This window comes from Anas acuta, chromosome 21, assembly GCF_963932015.1.
Source record: "Anas acuta chromosome 21, bAnaAcu1.1, whole genome shotgun sequence".
Lineage (NCBI taxonomy): Eukaryota > Metazoa > Chordata > Aves > Anseriformes > Anatidae > Anas > Anas acuta.
Window position 1 is genome coordinate 2,477,721 of NC_088999.1, and position 17,978 is coordinate 2,495,698.

The 17,978-nt window shown below is 46.5% G+C and overlaps 1 protein-coding gene across 22 annotated transcripts in view; it reads right to left on the reverse strand.

Annotated features, from left to right (window-relative positions):
* Positions 1-17,978, reverse strand: part of HIVEP3 (HIVEP zinc finger 3) — a 304,681-nt gene that overhangs the window by 62,379 nt on the left and 224,324 nt on the right. For all 22 annotated transcript variants that reach the window (XM_068657516.1, XM_068657517.1, XM_068657518.1 and 19 more), the window contains 2 exons: positions 11,121-11,185; positions 680-6,337 (listed from right to left, as the gene is read on the reverse strand). In XM_068657516.1, the coding sequence (XP_068513617.1) occupies positions 680-5,794 (5,115 nt within the window). In that variant the 5' untranslated portion in view covers positions 5,795-6,337; positions 11,121-11,185. The remainder of the gene's footprint in view (positions 1-679; positions 6,338-11,120; positions 11,186-17,978) is intronic.

The window sequence follows — 17,978 nt, forward strand, 5'->3', positions numbered from 1 at the left end:
CATTAACTAAATGGACTAAACGACATGGCTGTTTTTACAAGACTCCATGTCTAACCTACTGAGGCACTTTTCTAAATGTCACTGCATGCTTATATGCTTCTTTGGGAGACTAAATACACTTGCAAATCTCCCTTTAATATTTTTAAATACTTTTAAGCACGCCTCTCCATGTTCATTAATGTGAGATCAGTAGATGCACAACCAGACAGAATCCCATTTCCCCAAGGTAATCCTTTTTCGTTTATAACATGCAAAATGTAGGGAATTATAACAGCATTTCTTAAAAAAAAAATAACAAAATAAAAAATGTTGTAAAGCTATTTGAAATATCAAGACACAAAATGCAAATCAAGTCTAATCCTTTGTGCTTGAGCAGTGGCGGTTCATGGTGCGGTGGTGATTCCTACATGCTCTTTTGATTACAAGGCAAGTAGAAACTGGAGAACAGAAATATGGCACATTGCCTTGGAGCAGGCTTGCCTTTTTTTTTTTTTTTTTTTTGGATTATAGTGGGTTTTAGCTTCTTCACTCTAAAAGTTTCACTGAGAACAAGTGCTTACCAAACTGAGAAAGGGGATGAACAAATTCCTATTAAACTAACTGTAGCAATTCCCCATCCCTCGTCCCCCTCTTCCCATGTATCCAAACAGATGAGGAGAAATATATAGGATTGCATTACCTCTGTCATTTTTGGCTTCCTGGAGCTGGACGGGACAAGCCTGCCTGCCTCCGGACGTGGAGCTGTAGCCATGGTGTAGGTTTCCCTGCTCACCTTCTGCTTGGACCTCAGGAGGGACAGGGCTGCTTTAGTGGATATACCCGGAAGGTTAGGATTATACAAGCTAATACACCAGCTGGCATATACTGAAGACCGTCGATCGACTTGCTGCATGTGATTTGGCTTTATGTAGTTTAAATAGCACCAACTGACATTAGTGGTTGTGTGGAGACTGGGGAACTGAAGTACCTTCTTCATATCTGTACCTTCTCGAGACTTCATTGCACTGTGCGCGACCTCAGATAGAGGTGCAGGACTTGGAGGGGTCGGTGGAGACTGCTCCACCAGCTCTTTGGAGTCTTCTTTCTTCACGGTTTGTAAAGGTGCCTTGCTGAGGAACTGCTTGCCAGCTGGCTGCTTATACTCTTCCAGTGCCTCAAAACTCGGAGAACCTGAATGGGACACAGCTTGCTGCAAAGTACTTGGGATTTCCTTTGGCTCTGACTGCTCTAAGGACAAACTAGGTGGTGTTTCAACCTCAACCCTGCCTTGACTTTCTGTAAGAAAGTGAGATTTATCCTGCTTTTTCCCTTCCTCCACTGCACTGGGTGGCTTCACCACTTCCAACTTCTCTTCTGCTTCAGACACTTCCTCCTCTTTCACTCTTTTCTGCTGTTGTGTTTCCATTGTCAGCTCCAAACTACCAGCTGGAGAGAGCATCCTCTTGCTTCCACCGACTGTCGACGGGCCCCCTTCTAGTCCAAGGACACTGTCCGATGGGGAAGTGAGGGGCATATAGCCTTTTCGTTCTGGCAGGGGCAAGGGCACTCTCAGATACGGGCTCTGTAAAATGCTTCTTTGATCCTCTGTGATCATCTGTGCCAGATCAAAACCTAGCCCGTGAACATCAGCACTACAGACCAGGGTACCCTTGGGTTGGCGATCATCGAATTTTGGGAGAACGATAGAAGAGGAACTGCACTGGGACTGAGTGACCAGGATCTGGGACAGCGTTGTGTACATTGCGCTCCCGTAGGACGGCATATTTGCCTGGATGCGAACGGGGACAACAAGCGACACCATTGGGTCTGAGCGTGCAGGAACAATCAGCTGAGACGTGGATACGGACACCGAAGGGCTTGTGGTGCGGGTCAGAGGATGCAACCTACTGTCTGAGCCATATTCTGTGCATGGGGAAAGGCTGGAGGTTCCTGCTGCCGGGAACAAACTGGATTTGATCTGTGGTAAATGTCCACCAGTTTCACCTGGCAACTGGAGAGCAAACTGAGACTGAAGAGGCAGAAAAAAAGCTGAAGGGATCGGTGAGGAGCTGGGATAATGCACCGGCAGGAATGAAGGATGCTGCCTGAAGGGCACCTCGGCAGGGTGAGACATTAATGGAGGGGCGATGTGAAGCTGGCCTGGGTGGATGAGCGTTTGCTGGAGAGGCAGTGGCGGGGTCTGAAAAATGGAAGGAGGAATCTGAGGCATGGAGAACTGAGCAGAGAGAATGTCAGACATCGTGTGTGCGGCAAAGAGCTCTGCAGACTGCCCCGGCTGTGGCAGGAGGTGCTGGTAGGGAAAGATGGACACTTGAGGGGACATGTACTGCTTCTCATGCAGCGTTAGCTGGGGTACGGGATGAAAGACCTGCAGAGCTTCTGTGTATGGCTGGGTATACGCTGGCTGGGGACTGTCTTTCGGCTGACTCTTATCACTTGGGTAGGTGCTGTGAGAGGGCAAAGGGGATGAAGATGCTGGCTGAGGGGGCAGACTTGTCACAGGAGATTTACTTGAGGAAGGAATTGGATCTTCTGTCTCCGGCCGGCCTGCTGGGGCCGAGTCTGGGTCATGCTCTGGGTGTCTAGTGAGGGAAGCCTGCCTGACCAGGAAGCATTTCCGTCTCTCCTGTGGAGCCGAGGAGGTCGAGGGGCCAGGGGTGGAGGCAGGGGTGGATGACAAGCTCCCGTAGTCGAATGATTTGCTGCGGGTCTCTGACATCTGGGAAGGATGGGACACATTCGGTGTCTGCTCAGAGGCAGATCTCCGCATCTCCCTGGAATGATGATGGTGGCTTGGTACCATCAACATATGTGAGCCAACGCCAGGAGGCTTCGGGTGGGATTCAGAGGGCTGGCTGGTGGACTCTGTCTTGCTGTGATCTTCACGATCAAATGATACAGAGTGGCTGGAGCCATGGGATATGCTGCTTTCCTGACTTGGACTTCTGGTGAGAGAGACTGATTCAAAACTGGACTCTCCGGAGGACTGAGCCATTTCTGCCAGCCGCAGCCGCTTCTTTTTTGGTGGGAGTTTCTCTGCAGGGAGCTGAGAAAGGGTTTGGCTTCTTTGCGGCCACTGAAATTCCTCTGTTTTTTCTGGCTCTTTTGGAGGAGGCTCTGGCTCTGTTTCTGGTCTGTCAGGCTCTTCCGTGACCAGAATCTCTGGGACCTGGATGTTGGGCTGCCGTACCAGCTTGGGCTGCAGAGAATGGGGTGGTCGGCTGTGCTGCGTGGCTGGCTGAGATGAATACTGTGACAAGGGCTTCTCTTCTCCCTCCAAGCTGCTCGCCTGCTCAATGGAGTCAGACTTCTCAAAGGAGCTCGTGTGCTGGATGACGGAGATCTCCTTTGAGGTTGTTCTTCTCTCTTTGCCCTCTGTACTTGAAGCCGGTTTGGTATTCCTGGAATGGAAGCTGGCACTGACATCAGAAGGTGCGGATTTACCCGGATCTGCTGGTGACTTAATGGATTCACGGGTTAAGTTTAAAGCGACATCAGATGATGCTGGGTTTGCAAACTGAGTCCCTGGCCCAGTACTGGAGGAGGGAGTGTCAGACATCTCAAAAGCTGGAGGGTCCTCGTCATCACCCAGACTCTTTTCTTTTCGTCTTTTTCGGAGTGGAGTAAGCTCCAAACTGCTCCCTAGCTTGTAATGCATCATCTGGGGCCATGTGTCAGGATCCGCACTTTTCTCTGTCTCTGAAGAGGTATGGGAAGTGGAAGAACGAGGCTTTGAGAGCTGCAGTTCTGAACAGTAGTATTTCTTATGGGCTTCATAATTATCCCTTTTCTTATACCGAGCACCACATACGTTACACTCGTACATGAACCCTTTAACTTTCGGTCCCTTCCGTGACTTTTTGGTAAGATCGCTTTCCTTGGTTTCAGGCTCCTCGGGAAGTTTGGAAACAGTCTCTTTGTTTGCAGAGCTAACCTCCTCTGAGACATATTCTACTCCCAAAGGTAGCTCAATAGCTGGTTGTCGTTTTAGCATTCGAGGATGGGAAGAAAATGCTTGGCTGCGACTTAAGACCTCAGGCTCCATGATGTGATCATCAAATGAATAGCTACCTCTAAAGGTATGTGGGGAGCTTATAGTGCATGCAGCAGAAGGCATTGAGTGGCTTCTTAGGAGAGGCACTGTCTCTGTGGCACTGTGGGATTGCTGAAGTGACAACAATGATTGTTCGGGCTTAATTTTTTCACTGTGGGATGTCAACACTTTCGATGCATCCAACTGGCTACTGGAACCAGACTTGATATCAAACTGAAACGGTTCTCTATATACACCAGACTTTGGAGATTCGATGCTGCTACGTCTAGATAAAGAGCTTCTTCTAGGCTTAACACTATCTATTTCACTGGTATCTACAACAGCTTCATTAATTGTAATTAGCTTAGTGATGTGTTCAATAACCTGTGTTCTAGGCACAGATAACGGTACCATACTAGGTTTCTCTTCGGTAGAGAGGTGCGGAAACCCCTGGGTTGTGTTTGTAGATAACATTGCAGTCCTTTGCCCAATTCTACCACATTTCCCAAAAATAATTTCTGCATAAGATTTTGCATTAGTATTTGGTGGGCTTATCTGCTGCTCTGCACTTTCTGATCTTGAGAAGTAGCCTGACTCGGTACTCCCTTTGCTCCCAGGGCTCAGGAAAGCTTGTTCATCTATGACCTTCTTCCGTTCGCTTAAGCGGAGTGCAAGCTTCTGTTTTATAGTATGGGTATCTTCAGATTTATGGCTCAGAGTGTGGTCTGATGATGGCTCCACAAACTGGCTGCTGTCCTCAAGCGACTGGGACATACTGGAATGAGACAAGGAACACCGGTCGTGGCTGGAGCCTTGGCTCCCTGTGCTCAGCAAACTACTGGACAACAGGGTGTGCTTCTGCCTGGGGGAGAGCTCTGCTGGATGGCCCGACATTGCACCCGTTTCCTCCTCCGAATCTGTGCTTTCTCCTTCCGTGGGCTCCTCAAAGTCCTCCCCACCGATCCTTTCCATTTCCAAGCTTGACGGATACATCTCTGCTCCGATCCCTGAGGCCAGCCCAGCTTTTATTCGATGAGCATGAGATTTCCTATGTTTATACAAATTGCTCTTAGTCTTAAAAGAAAAGCCACATGGAATGCAAGGGTATGGCCTCTCACCCGTGTGTGACCTGATATGTTTTTGGAGCACACTTGGCTTCGCACAAGGCCTGCTGCAGTATTGGCAAATGTATTTGCCTGGCTTCTGAGGTTTCTTTTCCTTCTTGTGCACTTCCTCAGCTTGTTTCAAGGAAACCTGCGAAGGGCGAGGGATATAGACCTTTTGAACGGACGGCATGTCCTCTCCAGGAATGATCGGTGAATGGGAAGGTAGGAGCTGGCCGTGATGCGAGTGAAGCCCGGGTGATGAAAAGGAGCCAGAGGGACCTGGTCTTACTGGATCAACTAGCTGCCACGTGGGCCCTTCAAGGACGTGCTCAGGTTTCCCAGGAGACATAAATGCTGGTGACAGTGTGTGTTGCTGAAGCTGCGAGATGTGGGGAGGATGTTCAAAGGAGGAAGGCTTAGGTTGCTTCTGATGTCCAGTCTTCTCCTGAGATTCCTCTCTTGGAATCGGCAAAGAGCCAGAAAAGTGCTGCTGCGGTATGATATCTCGGAGAGGGGTTCCTTGCGAAGAAGCAGAGCTGCCCTGATACGTAGCTGCAGATGAAATACTGGCTTGGAAAGCCTCTCCTTTGGGAAGCCTCTTTCTTGGACTTTCCTCAGCCTTTTTTGTGCTCTTCTGGCTTTGTTCAGGATCCATGACCTTAAAAGGGTCTTTGAATGCTATTTCGGGAAGGTTTTGGCAGGCTTCATTTACAAATAATAAAGGGCTCTTCTGTAGATTCCCTGTTTTGCCTGCATTTGCTACAAAGCTGGAGCCGCCAGGAGATGGTTGTTGATTAAAGATTTTACTAAAGTGTCACTAGTTGCTATTTGATTCAAAAAAAAAAATGTTTCAAGGTCAATAAAGTTCACATTGGTAACACATGACAAACTACTTCAAAGAGAGAAAACTTTCCAAAACTTTTAGTCCAAATATTTTCCTTGTGAACTTGGTTAAGGCTTTAAACCTTGCCATTTTATTTCAGTTGACAGTGGCAAGTCTTCAAAGTCAAGATGCAACCCACAATGTGTCTCTTGTTTGTTATGCAAACCTTTGAAAACTTGAGACTTTGCTGCTCATCTCATAATGATCTTTTTTTCCTGTGCAAGGAAAATAACACTGAACGGTGTATGTCCCCCCGTGTCTTCCTTCTGTTCCACTTTTGAGTTCAAAAGCCTTGGAAAAGTATTTCCCACATTTCTGTAATTACATCCAAGAGAAAACAAACAGAAAAAGATTACTTCAGCATTTGTAGTTAAGTAATTAAACACTGCTACTTTTATAGAGAATAACAGTAAATATTTTGCAAAAAGAATAACTGACTGAATGTCTACAATTTACGAGACATTACTTGTAATGGTAATCTAAACATAACTTGTATTAAGACAAACCTCAGGGACTTATGCTCAGTGTAATACACACATAACCTGGCACTGCAGCAGTAACCAAATACAGTAACTTGAAACACAGTCAGTTCTGAAAAATGTATCTGAATGGTTTCAAACTTGAATTCCTCCTAATCTCCTGCAAACATTTATGGTTTTACAATTTTTGTAATTATATTTCCCTTCCAAACAGACTACACAGTAAAACTGACTATATACAAAGCACTGCCTAACGCAGCACATACATTCGCTGACAAATAAAATGCAAATCTTTTCTGAATAAAATCTGCTCTTAAGCTTGCAGTAATCTTCTGTGTCGTTTACAATAGCAGGTAAAGAGAAAGGATACACACTCTTTTACTGAAATTTTGCCTCTTTAATTTCCTGTCTTTTGCTACCAGACAATGATGCGAGTCCAACTTCTATAGCACGGACATTTCATTTGGGCAGAATGTTGAAATTGGCTGTCTATAAAGGCAAACCCTTCTTACAATGAATTTGAATGGGAGGCTCTATTAAACCTACCACACTTGTCAGCAAATACAGCTATTAACGAGACACTCGGGGAGGAAATACTCCTATTCCACTGAAATAAGACAGCATCACCAGCGGATAGAACAGAAAATGGGTGGAGTACTCCCAAAGAAATAAGGATGGTGCTTTTTAAGTGAAACAAATTGATACGTATAATTTACAATGAGACAGAAAAAAAAACATCTTCCTTATGAAACTATTTTCTGCCATAGGGCATAGTGCATTGCAATGACAGAATGGCATTGGTTTAATGGGAACTTGCTCAAAGCCCTGATGCTTTCATCCTGCCCCATGCAGGCGGAGGGTGCATGGATGGGGCTGAAGTATAAACCACAGAAAACAGGGAGGCATGGGGGATTTAACCCCACCTGCCTGAGATTTTAGCTGCTCAATAGCCCAGCTTCATTCAAGGGAGCAATAGTGAAAAGCCAGCAGAAGAGGTCAGTTGTGTTCAATACAAAGTTCTCTGAGGACTACTCTTTATTCGGTCCTACAACCCTGGGGATGCTCCACATTCAAAGAGAATAAAGGGATGTGGAGTGTAAGGTAATTTAATTTAGCAGAGTCTAAAGATATGGTAGCACCATGCGATACATCATGACCAACTAGACTTTACAAGAGTGGTTAAGAACTGTCTATTCCTTGGACGGGATTGATTTCGTCTAACCTTAGTTGGCTAGAAGTCAGGGTTCAAGTCGTTGGACTCCCTATACTGTCACTGAGAGGTGCAGGTGCCAATGAGGAACCCCATGGAGAAAGTACAACCCACATTAAGGTCTCAGCTCAGTGAGACTGACTGCCCTGAGATGTCATCTCTTATTGACTGGAGTAGTGGTTTACTTGAACTGCTGTAACACCCACGTCTTAGATGCATGCATGAAAAAATCAGTCCTATCTTAATGCTTCGTCTTCCTTTTTCTGATCCCCTCCAGCATGAACTTTGCATGTTCCCAGGTCCTGCACTTGTTCCGACTTGCTAAGAAAGGTGTCTCATGTTTATGGGCTCATTGCTATGAAGAGTAATTAATTACATTTTAAAACCCCGTTTTGAAGAGTGTTGGCTCCTCCATGCTGACCAACACCAAGCGTGGTCTGGGCTAGACTTAGAGCACTGTATTTACAGCACAGGACTTACTCAAGATCAAAGACAGTTGTGAAGCTGATTTATCACATCAATTTTTGCCCAAGATGCTGTTCTTTACCCCACTTGTGACGCACAGAGCACATTAGCTTGGTAAAAGAGGATTTAAGACGAGACTTTTCCAGCAAGCGCAAATTGAACACTGCCTCCCACAAGCTCAAACACTCACATTTAAGAACTGCCAACTAAAGAACGCCTGAAAAACATGTTAATACCCTGTTTTCTCCTATAGACTCCATATCCACTCCTAAATGTAAAATAATTGTTTGTGAAAAAGCTTTCTGAGATGATTCAATACCATCCCAAATGTTCCATCGTCAGCCTCCTCTGATGAACACATGGGCTGCAGCTGATTTTGTCAGGAACTCTGCACAAAAGTTAACATTTAAACAATTGGTCAACAAACAAGCACACCTGCTGCCTACAGCAGCGAGCACAACCATTCTGGGGCAATTCAGGCTACTTTCTACATATTTTTTCCATTACTGGAAATGGCCTCTGGAATGACGATGGCAAAAGATGATTCTCCTAGCTGGACACTGTTTCTCCAGACAGATACCTCTGCAAGGAAAATTCAACAGTACAAAGTAAAGAAGCAGAGAAACATCGAGTGCACCCAGCTGAAAACTGTAGGAGGGTTTCTCCCCAATAAACCTGGAGGCATGCTGGAGCAAGAGAAAGAGAGCTTCCAAAGGGCAGGTTGTAGATGCCTACCCCTGCTCTGCCCCCAGCTCAGATACAACCTGGAGAAGCTAAAGAGAATCACTGCATAGACAAGAAAATCAAATTCTTCCTTTATTTTTCAGTTTCTCTTCTCCTTCTCTCAGTCAAAATCTATCTTCAAACTTCAGCCTCTTTATTTTCATTATACTTTCCTAATTCTCCCTTTTTTTTTCTCTCAGAAAAGGCACATCTTTTGCTTTTACTTTCATCTCCACCTCCTCATGACCTGAGTAGTCTCTTCTCTCTGTCATGTGTTATGCCTCTACTATTTTTGCTTATCGGTGCTGACTTTCATTTAGCTTGTGTTCTGCACTGCCTTCTCTGTAGATCAGTACAACAGCAGCTAATGCACAGCATGGCAATGCATGGCATTGGCACAACATCAGCAAATCCTTAAGAAACGAGTCACATGGATTTTATGGCATATGGTTTCCAGCTGCTAACATTGCACATCTCTGGCCAAATCCAAAGTACAGGCACTAAAATGGGGGATTCCAGCTATTATTTCAGTCAAACACCATTTCTTAGGGTTTTACTTTAAGTGCAATGGAGCAAACTTGAACAGAAATGCCTGTTTCGTTTGCAATCGACAGAAACAAAGACTGGCACCCTGATGAAGGAAATCAGTGACAAAATTCCCTCTGGTTTGAATCGGATCAGAGTTTCACAATGAAGCTTGAGATAAAATGCTAAGAAATGCTATTTTGGACAGTCTTGTTGGTATTTTGAGCTGCTTTGTTAAGGCTGAAATGAATTCCTGCGAAGATGCCCAGGCACACTGTCTCTCCAATTCCTAAACAGATCCTGAAGTCCTTGTAAGGAGTTTGAGGAAGAGTCAACCAGTGTCAAGCTGTACACGGACCCCATGTCCTGGGACCATCACCACACATACACAACAAGCTCTTTGCCAATGGATTTGGGGTTGGAACCCCCAGAAGTTGGAAGAGAAATGCTGCAGGCTGCACCTGCAGCACCTGCATCTGAGCTCCAGGTGGGAACGTCACCGACAAGAGATTTGAAGGAATCCTTCATCTATGTTGTGGTTGGCCTCCAGAATTCATTCCTTCTAAATGAGAAGTGGAAAACTTCAGTGCTTGGCTTTATGTTGCTTGCCTCTTGTTTCCAGCACACTGAAACGTTTCATTACAGTGGTTCCTTAAAACCCTATTGGTGGCAAAACTCTGCTGTTTGCAGTACTCAAGCAGATGGAAGGATTTTCTCTGTTGTTTGGTCCTGTCTCAGCCAGGTCGAGATCCAATGAGCTTAGTGGGAAGCATTTCCAACAGAAACCCGGCCTTTCCATTACATTCCAACCATAACAGACGTTTTCTTCTATACATTGAATTTTAGCCTGTTTTTAAGGATGCCAGGCTTATGTCAGAACAGCTGCTGTACTACTGGAAAATCCGCCTGGTCATTCTCTCTGTGATAACTTTTAAGTCATTTGGCCCATTTCCACATTTAAACAACAATTACCGTATCTGACATACCTTAACTATATTTAAAATGTTACAAGACTTGTGAAAATGAGTGGACTAAGCAAAATACAAGGTCCTATTTCTGCTCTGACAAGGGAACGGTACAGCTCCCTTCTTACCGGTAACCACTAAGCTGCCGTGTCTGTGGAAAAAAAAAATAAAATGCTACATTTAGCATTTACCAATTTCTGTAGATGAATCACTCTGGAGAGACACAGCTGAGGGAAACCAAATCCCCTTTTTTCAGTAGCTCGTGGAGTTCCTCAGTTCTTACAGAACTGTGCAAGGTAATGCCTTATAAAAGCAGATAAGGTTATGGGCAAGCCAGAGGGCAGTAGGGCATTGTGCTACCTGGAGATCATGGTCTTCATGACGACATCTCTCAGCTGCAGCTTTGGATGATGGGGCAGATGCTACCTTAGATTTTCAGTGATTTACGACAGAGAGAGATTCAAAATACAAACAGTGGGCAGCACTAGCAGATCTCCTGTCATTACTTCTTGTAACTACTCTCAATACTATAAAATGCTGCTGCAGCATTGGCAGGACTTGCCAGGCAAAAGTTTCTCTTGTATACCAAGGAAAGAGCAAAAGAAACCAGCCAAACAGCAAAACAACTCATGTTTCCAGGCTGAGTCCACTGCAAAGGACAGTGCACACATCAGGATAATTCTTTAGGGAAAAAAAACAAAACAAAACAAAACAAAACAGAGATTACTTACAGTGGACTTGATAGCCTGTAATTCTGACGATGTCTCTCTCTCGTTTGCCCACGATTTAATTCAGTCTGTAAAAAGAAAAAGCACATTGGAATCACAATGCTCGTATATTAAAATGCCATCTCAGCAGTGAGCACACGGGACTTACATCAGGTGCCCTGATGGGGAGGATTGCTTGGTAACCAAACAGTACACAAACTCAGCCCCAACAGCTGGAGGAGCCCTCGGTGACTGCGCTCACCTCCTTCAGCAAGTTCACCCTGAAGGCAGGTGAGGTGCACACCAGCAGAAAGCACATCACCGCGGGGTACTCCTCCTGCAGACCATGTGCTCATGGTCTGAGTACAGACCATGCTCTGAGTATACTTTACATGCAAGGAAGAAGACTTTTCCTTCATAGACATGTATTTCAATTCCATGGAAGAACATATGGTTCCTCCAAGTCAACGTCACCAAACCCTGGGTTCAGCAGCACCACACAACCTGTTCTGCAGCACAAGGGCTCCGACCTGCCACCATGACTCAGCTTGCAACGTAACAGCAGGGGGACAGACAAAACTAAACCGAACTCTTCCTCATCTATATGGTCAAAGCAGTTCTGAAATGCTGAAGGAACAGTGGGTAGTAACAAATTTGGGTTACTAAAGCAATTCCAGAATGCAACTCTGATTGCACAGAAACCCTGGTTAAGATTTTCATAAGCAGTTTAAGATCTCTTAAGCTTAGCCACAAATTTATATAAGCTTCAGGGGGCTTTATGTTCAGAGACAGCATCTCTGTACAAAACTGGCTGCTGCAGCACACACTTTATGGTTTGTGTTCCCCTAGGTCAAACATTCCCAAAGTTTTAAATGAGCTTCACTCCTGGCACATCCTCCAATCTGCCTTCAGCCCCAGCTTGCTGCCTTCTTGCCTTTTTATGATGCTGTGTCCATCTCTGGATTGTGCCTTGCTTATACCTCTGTCTTCCTACTACCACAGAGCTGACCATGCTATTCACATCTCTATGTGGGGCTGCTATTCACAGTCCCATCCTCTTCCTTGCCCTGAAAATGTGGCACTGCTGCTGCGCTCCTACCCAGGCCCTGCTGTCCCCTCCTCATGCCAGCACCAGCTCTGTAATGTCACAGAGGGAAGCCCAAGTTCCCATCCTGGCTGAGACATGCCACCTCACCAGCCCTCTTCTCCATACTGGCCATCTGGAAGCAACCGTACGATCCAGACAGATGGGGTCATGCAAACGTCTAGATGAGAATAAGTTTGGAAACAAAGCACCAAGGCAAGCTGCCTCCTCTGACCGTGCCTGACCACAGCCATGAAAAAAGGTCATTTTTTCACCACTCAGTTTTGTGTTCCAGTTTTGCCATCCTGACTCCCAGAAGGTGTATGTTCAGGAAGAGTGAAGCAGCGGATGGATGGCACTGCAGTGCCCGAACACATCCCTGTTGTCTCCCAGATCCCAGGGCCGAAGTGGAAACCAGTTTGGTGTAGTGTCATAAACTCCACGTGAACCCTGCAGCCACCACAAACCATGGCGCAATGAGCACTCACTTGGCTGGGAGAGGGCTGAAATTCCACCTCCCCGGGGCTTTGCATCCTCAAATCCAGCCATGTTTCAGACCACAACTCAAACCACTTAAATATCATTGGTATCTGAAATCAGCTGGTGCTCCCTCCCATGCTGTGTTATGAACACAGCATGTACCAGAGGAGAGGTGCCCCCTGCACTACCAAGAAGCACTTGGCCATATGGTGACAACATATCACAGAATCACAGAATCATCTAGGTTGGAAGAGGCCTCCAAGATCACCTAGTCCAACCTCTGACCTAACACTAACAGTCCTCCACTAAACCATATCCCTAAGCTCTACATCTAAACGTCTTTTAAACACCTCCAGGGATGGTGACTCCACCACTTCCCTGGGCAGCCTGTTCCAGTGCCTAACAACCCTTTCAGTAAAGAAGTTCTTCCTAACATCTAACCTAAAACTCCCCTGGCGCAACTTTAGCCCATTCCCCCTCGTCCTGTCACCAGGCACGTGGGAGAACAGGCCAACCCCCACCTCACTACAGCCTCCTTTAAGGTACCTGCAGAGAGCAATAAGGTCACCCCTGAGCCTCCTCTTCTCCAGGCTGAACAAGCCCAGCTCCTTCAGCCGCTCCTCGTAGGACTTGTTCTCCAGGCCCCTCACCAGCTTCGTCGCCCTTCTCTGGACTCTCTCGAGCACCTCCTTTTCTTTCTTGTAGTGAGGGACCCAAAACTGAACACAGTACTCGAGGTGCAGCCTCACCAGAGCCGAGTACAGGGGGACGATCACCTCCCTAGCCCTGCTGGCCACACTGCTTCTTATACAAGCCAGGATGCTGTTGGCCTTCTTGGCCACCTGAGCACACTGCTGGCTCATATTCAGCAGACTATCAACCAATACTCCCATGTCCTTCTCACGGAAGAGTCAATTCTCTTGCCCCTTTGGGACTTGAAGCCCACATCCCATATCCCCAGTCAGCCCCATCACCCACATGGTATATTTATTCTTTAGAGTACTGCAGTCATGAGTCAGAGACAGAGGAGAAACAAATGGGACCTTCACCCTACACCTCTGTGTGATGGTGGAGAGAAGAACAAGCCCTGGGTCCTGCTCCTACCTTCAGAAAAGCACTCAGAGATGTGCTTTATGGTTGAAGAGCCACAAGCTGGACAGACTCAGTGCTGAACCCCATGCAGCAAGAGAGCAAAGTCACACAGATACTGCTCCCTTATTCCCAGGACGGATGAGCTGTTTGTATCCAGCAATCAGCTACATCCACAACCCACAGTTCATCCAGCTGGGAGTCCCAATGGTGCACTTGGGGCCACAGATCACAGAAAATAAATGCTGCCACGAGCAGCTGAAACTTTACAAGAAGAAAGAGGGGACACGCTCGCTCAGAAGCAAGCAAAGTAGGGCAGAGGCACATAGGTGCTGCTGCAGAAAGACACGGACAGTAGTTAATGGGTTAATGCTGGTGGGCCTTGCAGAAGCTCCTAACGTCCCCTGCCAGTCTCGTGGACATACAGTTTGTATATGTCCACTGTGCCTGCTGTGGACAGAGTCCTCAGGACACCCCCTGATGTCTTAACAGGAAAGAAATTCCCCAAACCGCTGCCAGCAATGGCATCGTGCCAGTGATGAGAGCAGTTTCCAGGCTGAAGGGGGTGAGAAGCTCTGGGGATCTTTCATCTGCCTCTCCTCTTCCTCAGAGGGCTGGAGCATGCGACGCGTCCCTCCCCTTTCCAATATCTGCTTTTTCTGCGGAAAGGAGGACGCTGCTCTGAAAGCACGTACAGATAGTGGCAGAAAGAAAAAACACATCCATACATCCTCTGCTGCTCAGAGCAACACTGACTGCTCCCTTTGTGCTCCTTGGGGATAAAATGAGGGTGTCCACATGAAGTGGGAACGTTGCTCAGGGGGCTGGTCTCCATCCTCAGCCCCCTCCCCTTAAACCCTGCCGCTGGATGATTTCTGGGTTTCCCACCTCGTTCTTACCCAGCCTTGCCCCAGCAGCAGTTTATGTATTAAAGCTACAACCTCAATCAGCCACAGACAGGATTCTGGTAGTACCATGTGCCTGGTTTTGAAACTGGTTTCACAGGCACAGCATCTGCCGAGCTGCTTTGGACTTGCCGAGGGGAGAAGGCAATCCAGTGCTCAACTCATGTGATTCTGGTTCAATTCCCACTTCAGTTGCACGTTTCCTGTGTGAAACCAGGCAAGTCATATCATCAGAGGCCTGCATTAGTCCCCACTTCTAAAACAGGGATACTTCCCCATTTCACAGATGTGCTGTGAGTCACCCATTCATGTCCACGAGGCCCTCGGATACTATGGGAAGGGAGAGACCCACGGAGATAAACTATCCAGATAACTAGAAAGAGATGGGAAGACATCCAGGAGACTTTCCCTGCTCGTTAACAAGACACATGCTGTGTTGGTTCACTTTCGCTTATAATCCACGTGCTTTCAGCAATTCCCCTTCTCACCAAGCCAGGCAGCCAAGGGCACCGGCACCTGCACCACAAATTACCTCATTTTGCCAGCAAGGCACATACAAATGGTTAATTTATTTTCATAACTTAAAACAGATTCTTTTTTTTTTTTTCAAGAAAAAAAAAAAAAGTAATTATTGCAAAATCTGCATTTTTTTAGAGCTAAATATTCCAAGAAACAGCACCACTGAAATTAGAAGAAATAAAAGCAGCAAGCCGCATGCAGCCTGGTGAGAGCCACCACCAGGAGATGGCCATGGAGAGAGGCTTCCTTCCCCACAAACCCAAGTATGGGAAACCCCAGCTGAGAGCTCTCTTTCTCCCGGTCACACTCACAAAATGCAGAAGACAGGACAGTTTTTGCCCTACCTTAAAGGCCAGCACTCAGCTCTGCCACATCCAGCACCAGCCTTCGGTACAGTTTTAAGGCAGACCCAGCAGTTGCACATAGCCTCGTGTGCTGTCTGGACCAGCTCAAGGCTGCTCCATTGCACCACAGACAAACACACGCTTGGGAGCAGGAGATTTCAGTAATGTCATTTCCATCATTAAGATCAACTGGGATTTGAAGTTGGGTTTCTGCAGACAGTAAAGTAATGCCAATACACCACTCCAGAAGGTGATTTTTTTTTTTCATTCGTAATGAAATTAATCCTGTTTTCTTGCATACAAAACTCAAGAAAACCCAGTTCTTTTGCAATTTTTAAGATGACCCTCAAGAACCATTCAACGCTGGTGACTGTGAAGTGGGATTATGTGCATCACCGTCACGTCTCCTCCCGAGGATTGTAAAAAGCTCTCCTGCTTTCACTTCTCACTCAGCCATTGGTGCAAAAAAGTCATTAGCGAACTAATATTTTGAAACTACTTCTGTGTAATGATTCTTTCAAAATTCATGTGAACTGAATGCTCCAGACCTGCCAAACCAAGAGTGGGAAGCCAGCTATTGGCAAGATGGTGATTCTTTCCAAGGTAATGTGTCTTGCATACAGCTAAAGCAGTAATTGCCTTTCTCCGATAATACGTTCCCCCTGCTGAGACTTATGGTTAAACTCATGTATTGAGAAACCTTCCAAAACGTTTCTACATAGTTTCAAACCACAGGAGTGGAAAAAAAAAAGAAAAGGACAACTACAGTTCAGATGGAGTTTACGATTTCTGCTCAATCTCATAATTGCAGGGTGAATCACTGGGGAACAAGGTTTTAGTCAATACCGCAGCCCCTGGTCTCCTGGCCAGCAAGCTTTGTAGAGATCAGCTGAAAATGGTTTCCCTTGACCCTCCCCTGACTTATCGATGAACCTCACCTCAGACTGCCTTGCCTTTCTCCCATGGATGCACGTATCCACGTTTGAATGGCCTTGTTGAGCACAAGAGTTGCTGCACGCTGGCTGCTCACTTCTCCATTTGCTTTGTGCAAAAGCCAACTGACTGGTGGATAATGGAGAGAGAAAGCAAAACCCAGATACATTGCTTGTCCCAGATTATTTCAGCATGTGAGAAGCAAAATGTAGCTTCAAGATGGAGCTTGCACTTCTGCAGAGCGTGCACACAAAGCCTAGACACCCACATGCAGCAAGGTCCTCCCATGCCCCTGGGCCTTGAGGTCAGAATATCGACCCCGGCTTTGTCTATTTACTGGTGTAAGCAGTAGCCTTTGTTGGTCCAGAACCTGAGGGTGAAGTTTTTATCTGCAGCTGGTCATTGCCCAGCTCCCCCTGCCCCAAGGAACTGATTCCTCGCACTGCCTGGTGAGCTCAAGGGATGGGAAGGGGCAGAAGGAAGTGCACTACGGGAAACTGAACAAAGACAGATGAACACTAGTGGAGGTCAGGCTGCCAAAAGGTTAAGAAACTGAGAACGGGACCAGCCTCCAGCCACTGTACCCAATGGTGACCCATAGCGTGGGGCTCCAGCCTGTAAGGAGCTGTGAGCAGCCCCCAGGACAGAGGGGGCCCAGCCAGACCCACTGCTCCCCTGCAGCCAGGTTGGTTTGCAGACCTGCAGCAAGGCAGATGGAGCCCAGTTACAGCCCAGGTCACTAAGTTGCCGTTTTGCATGCGTAGGAAACTGGGCTCACTGCACACATCTTGTAAAGTCCTATGCAAATGCACGCTGGAGACAGAGTGCATCATCTGCATTTGAGAACCAAAATTAATATTGCAGTAACGTAGCAGTGATTTTAGCAGTCAGCACAAAAAATAAAAAATGGACCCCACATCAACTACTAAAATGGAAACAAGCTCGTCCCAACAGTTTTTATATTTCATTTTACCCTGCAATGACACAAAGGGAGTCCCAGGTCCTGGCTCCTGCTCACACATCTGGGCAGTGCAGTGCATAAAGGACTGGAATCAGCACCTCTTCTCTCATTGATTTCGGGAGAACAATTAATGAAGTAATGGACTACCCAGCAGGCAAGCCTGCAGCTATGTAAATTAGCTGGTCAGTTAATCACTATGTAAAACAGAGGCTCACAGTACAGAGTGACACAAAAGAGGCAGCAGCAGCAAGGAAGTCATGACTGTGTGTAATAATCAGATTAATTCCCATTCCTTGCAGGATATTCCCCAGTGTTTTAAATGCACAGATTTTTGCCACCCATGGTTTAAACGCCATGCCAGACTATGTAACTCATATACAGTTCTGCTTCATAAAGATACAGAGAAAGCTCTGTGAAAAGGTTGCAAATGTTCTCTTTTCAGATTGGAGCTAGTAATAAACTGTTTAGCCTTGCACAGCTCTCCACAGCAGGGGTAACACCAGCCAGAAGCCGGCATGCCCCAGCTTCTTGCATGATGCTCACCAGCTGAATTAATATAACTAATTT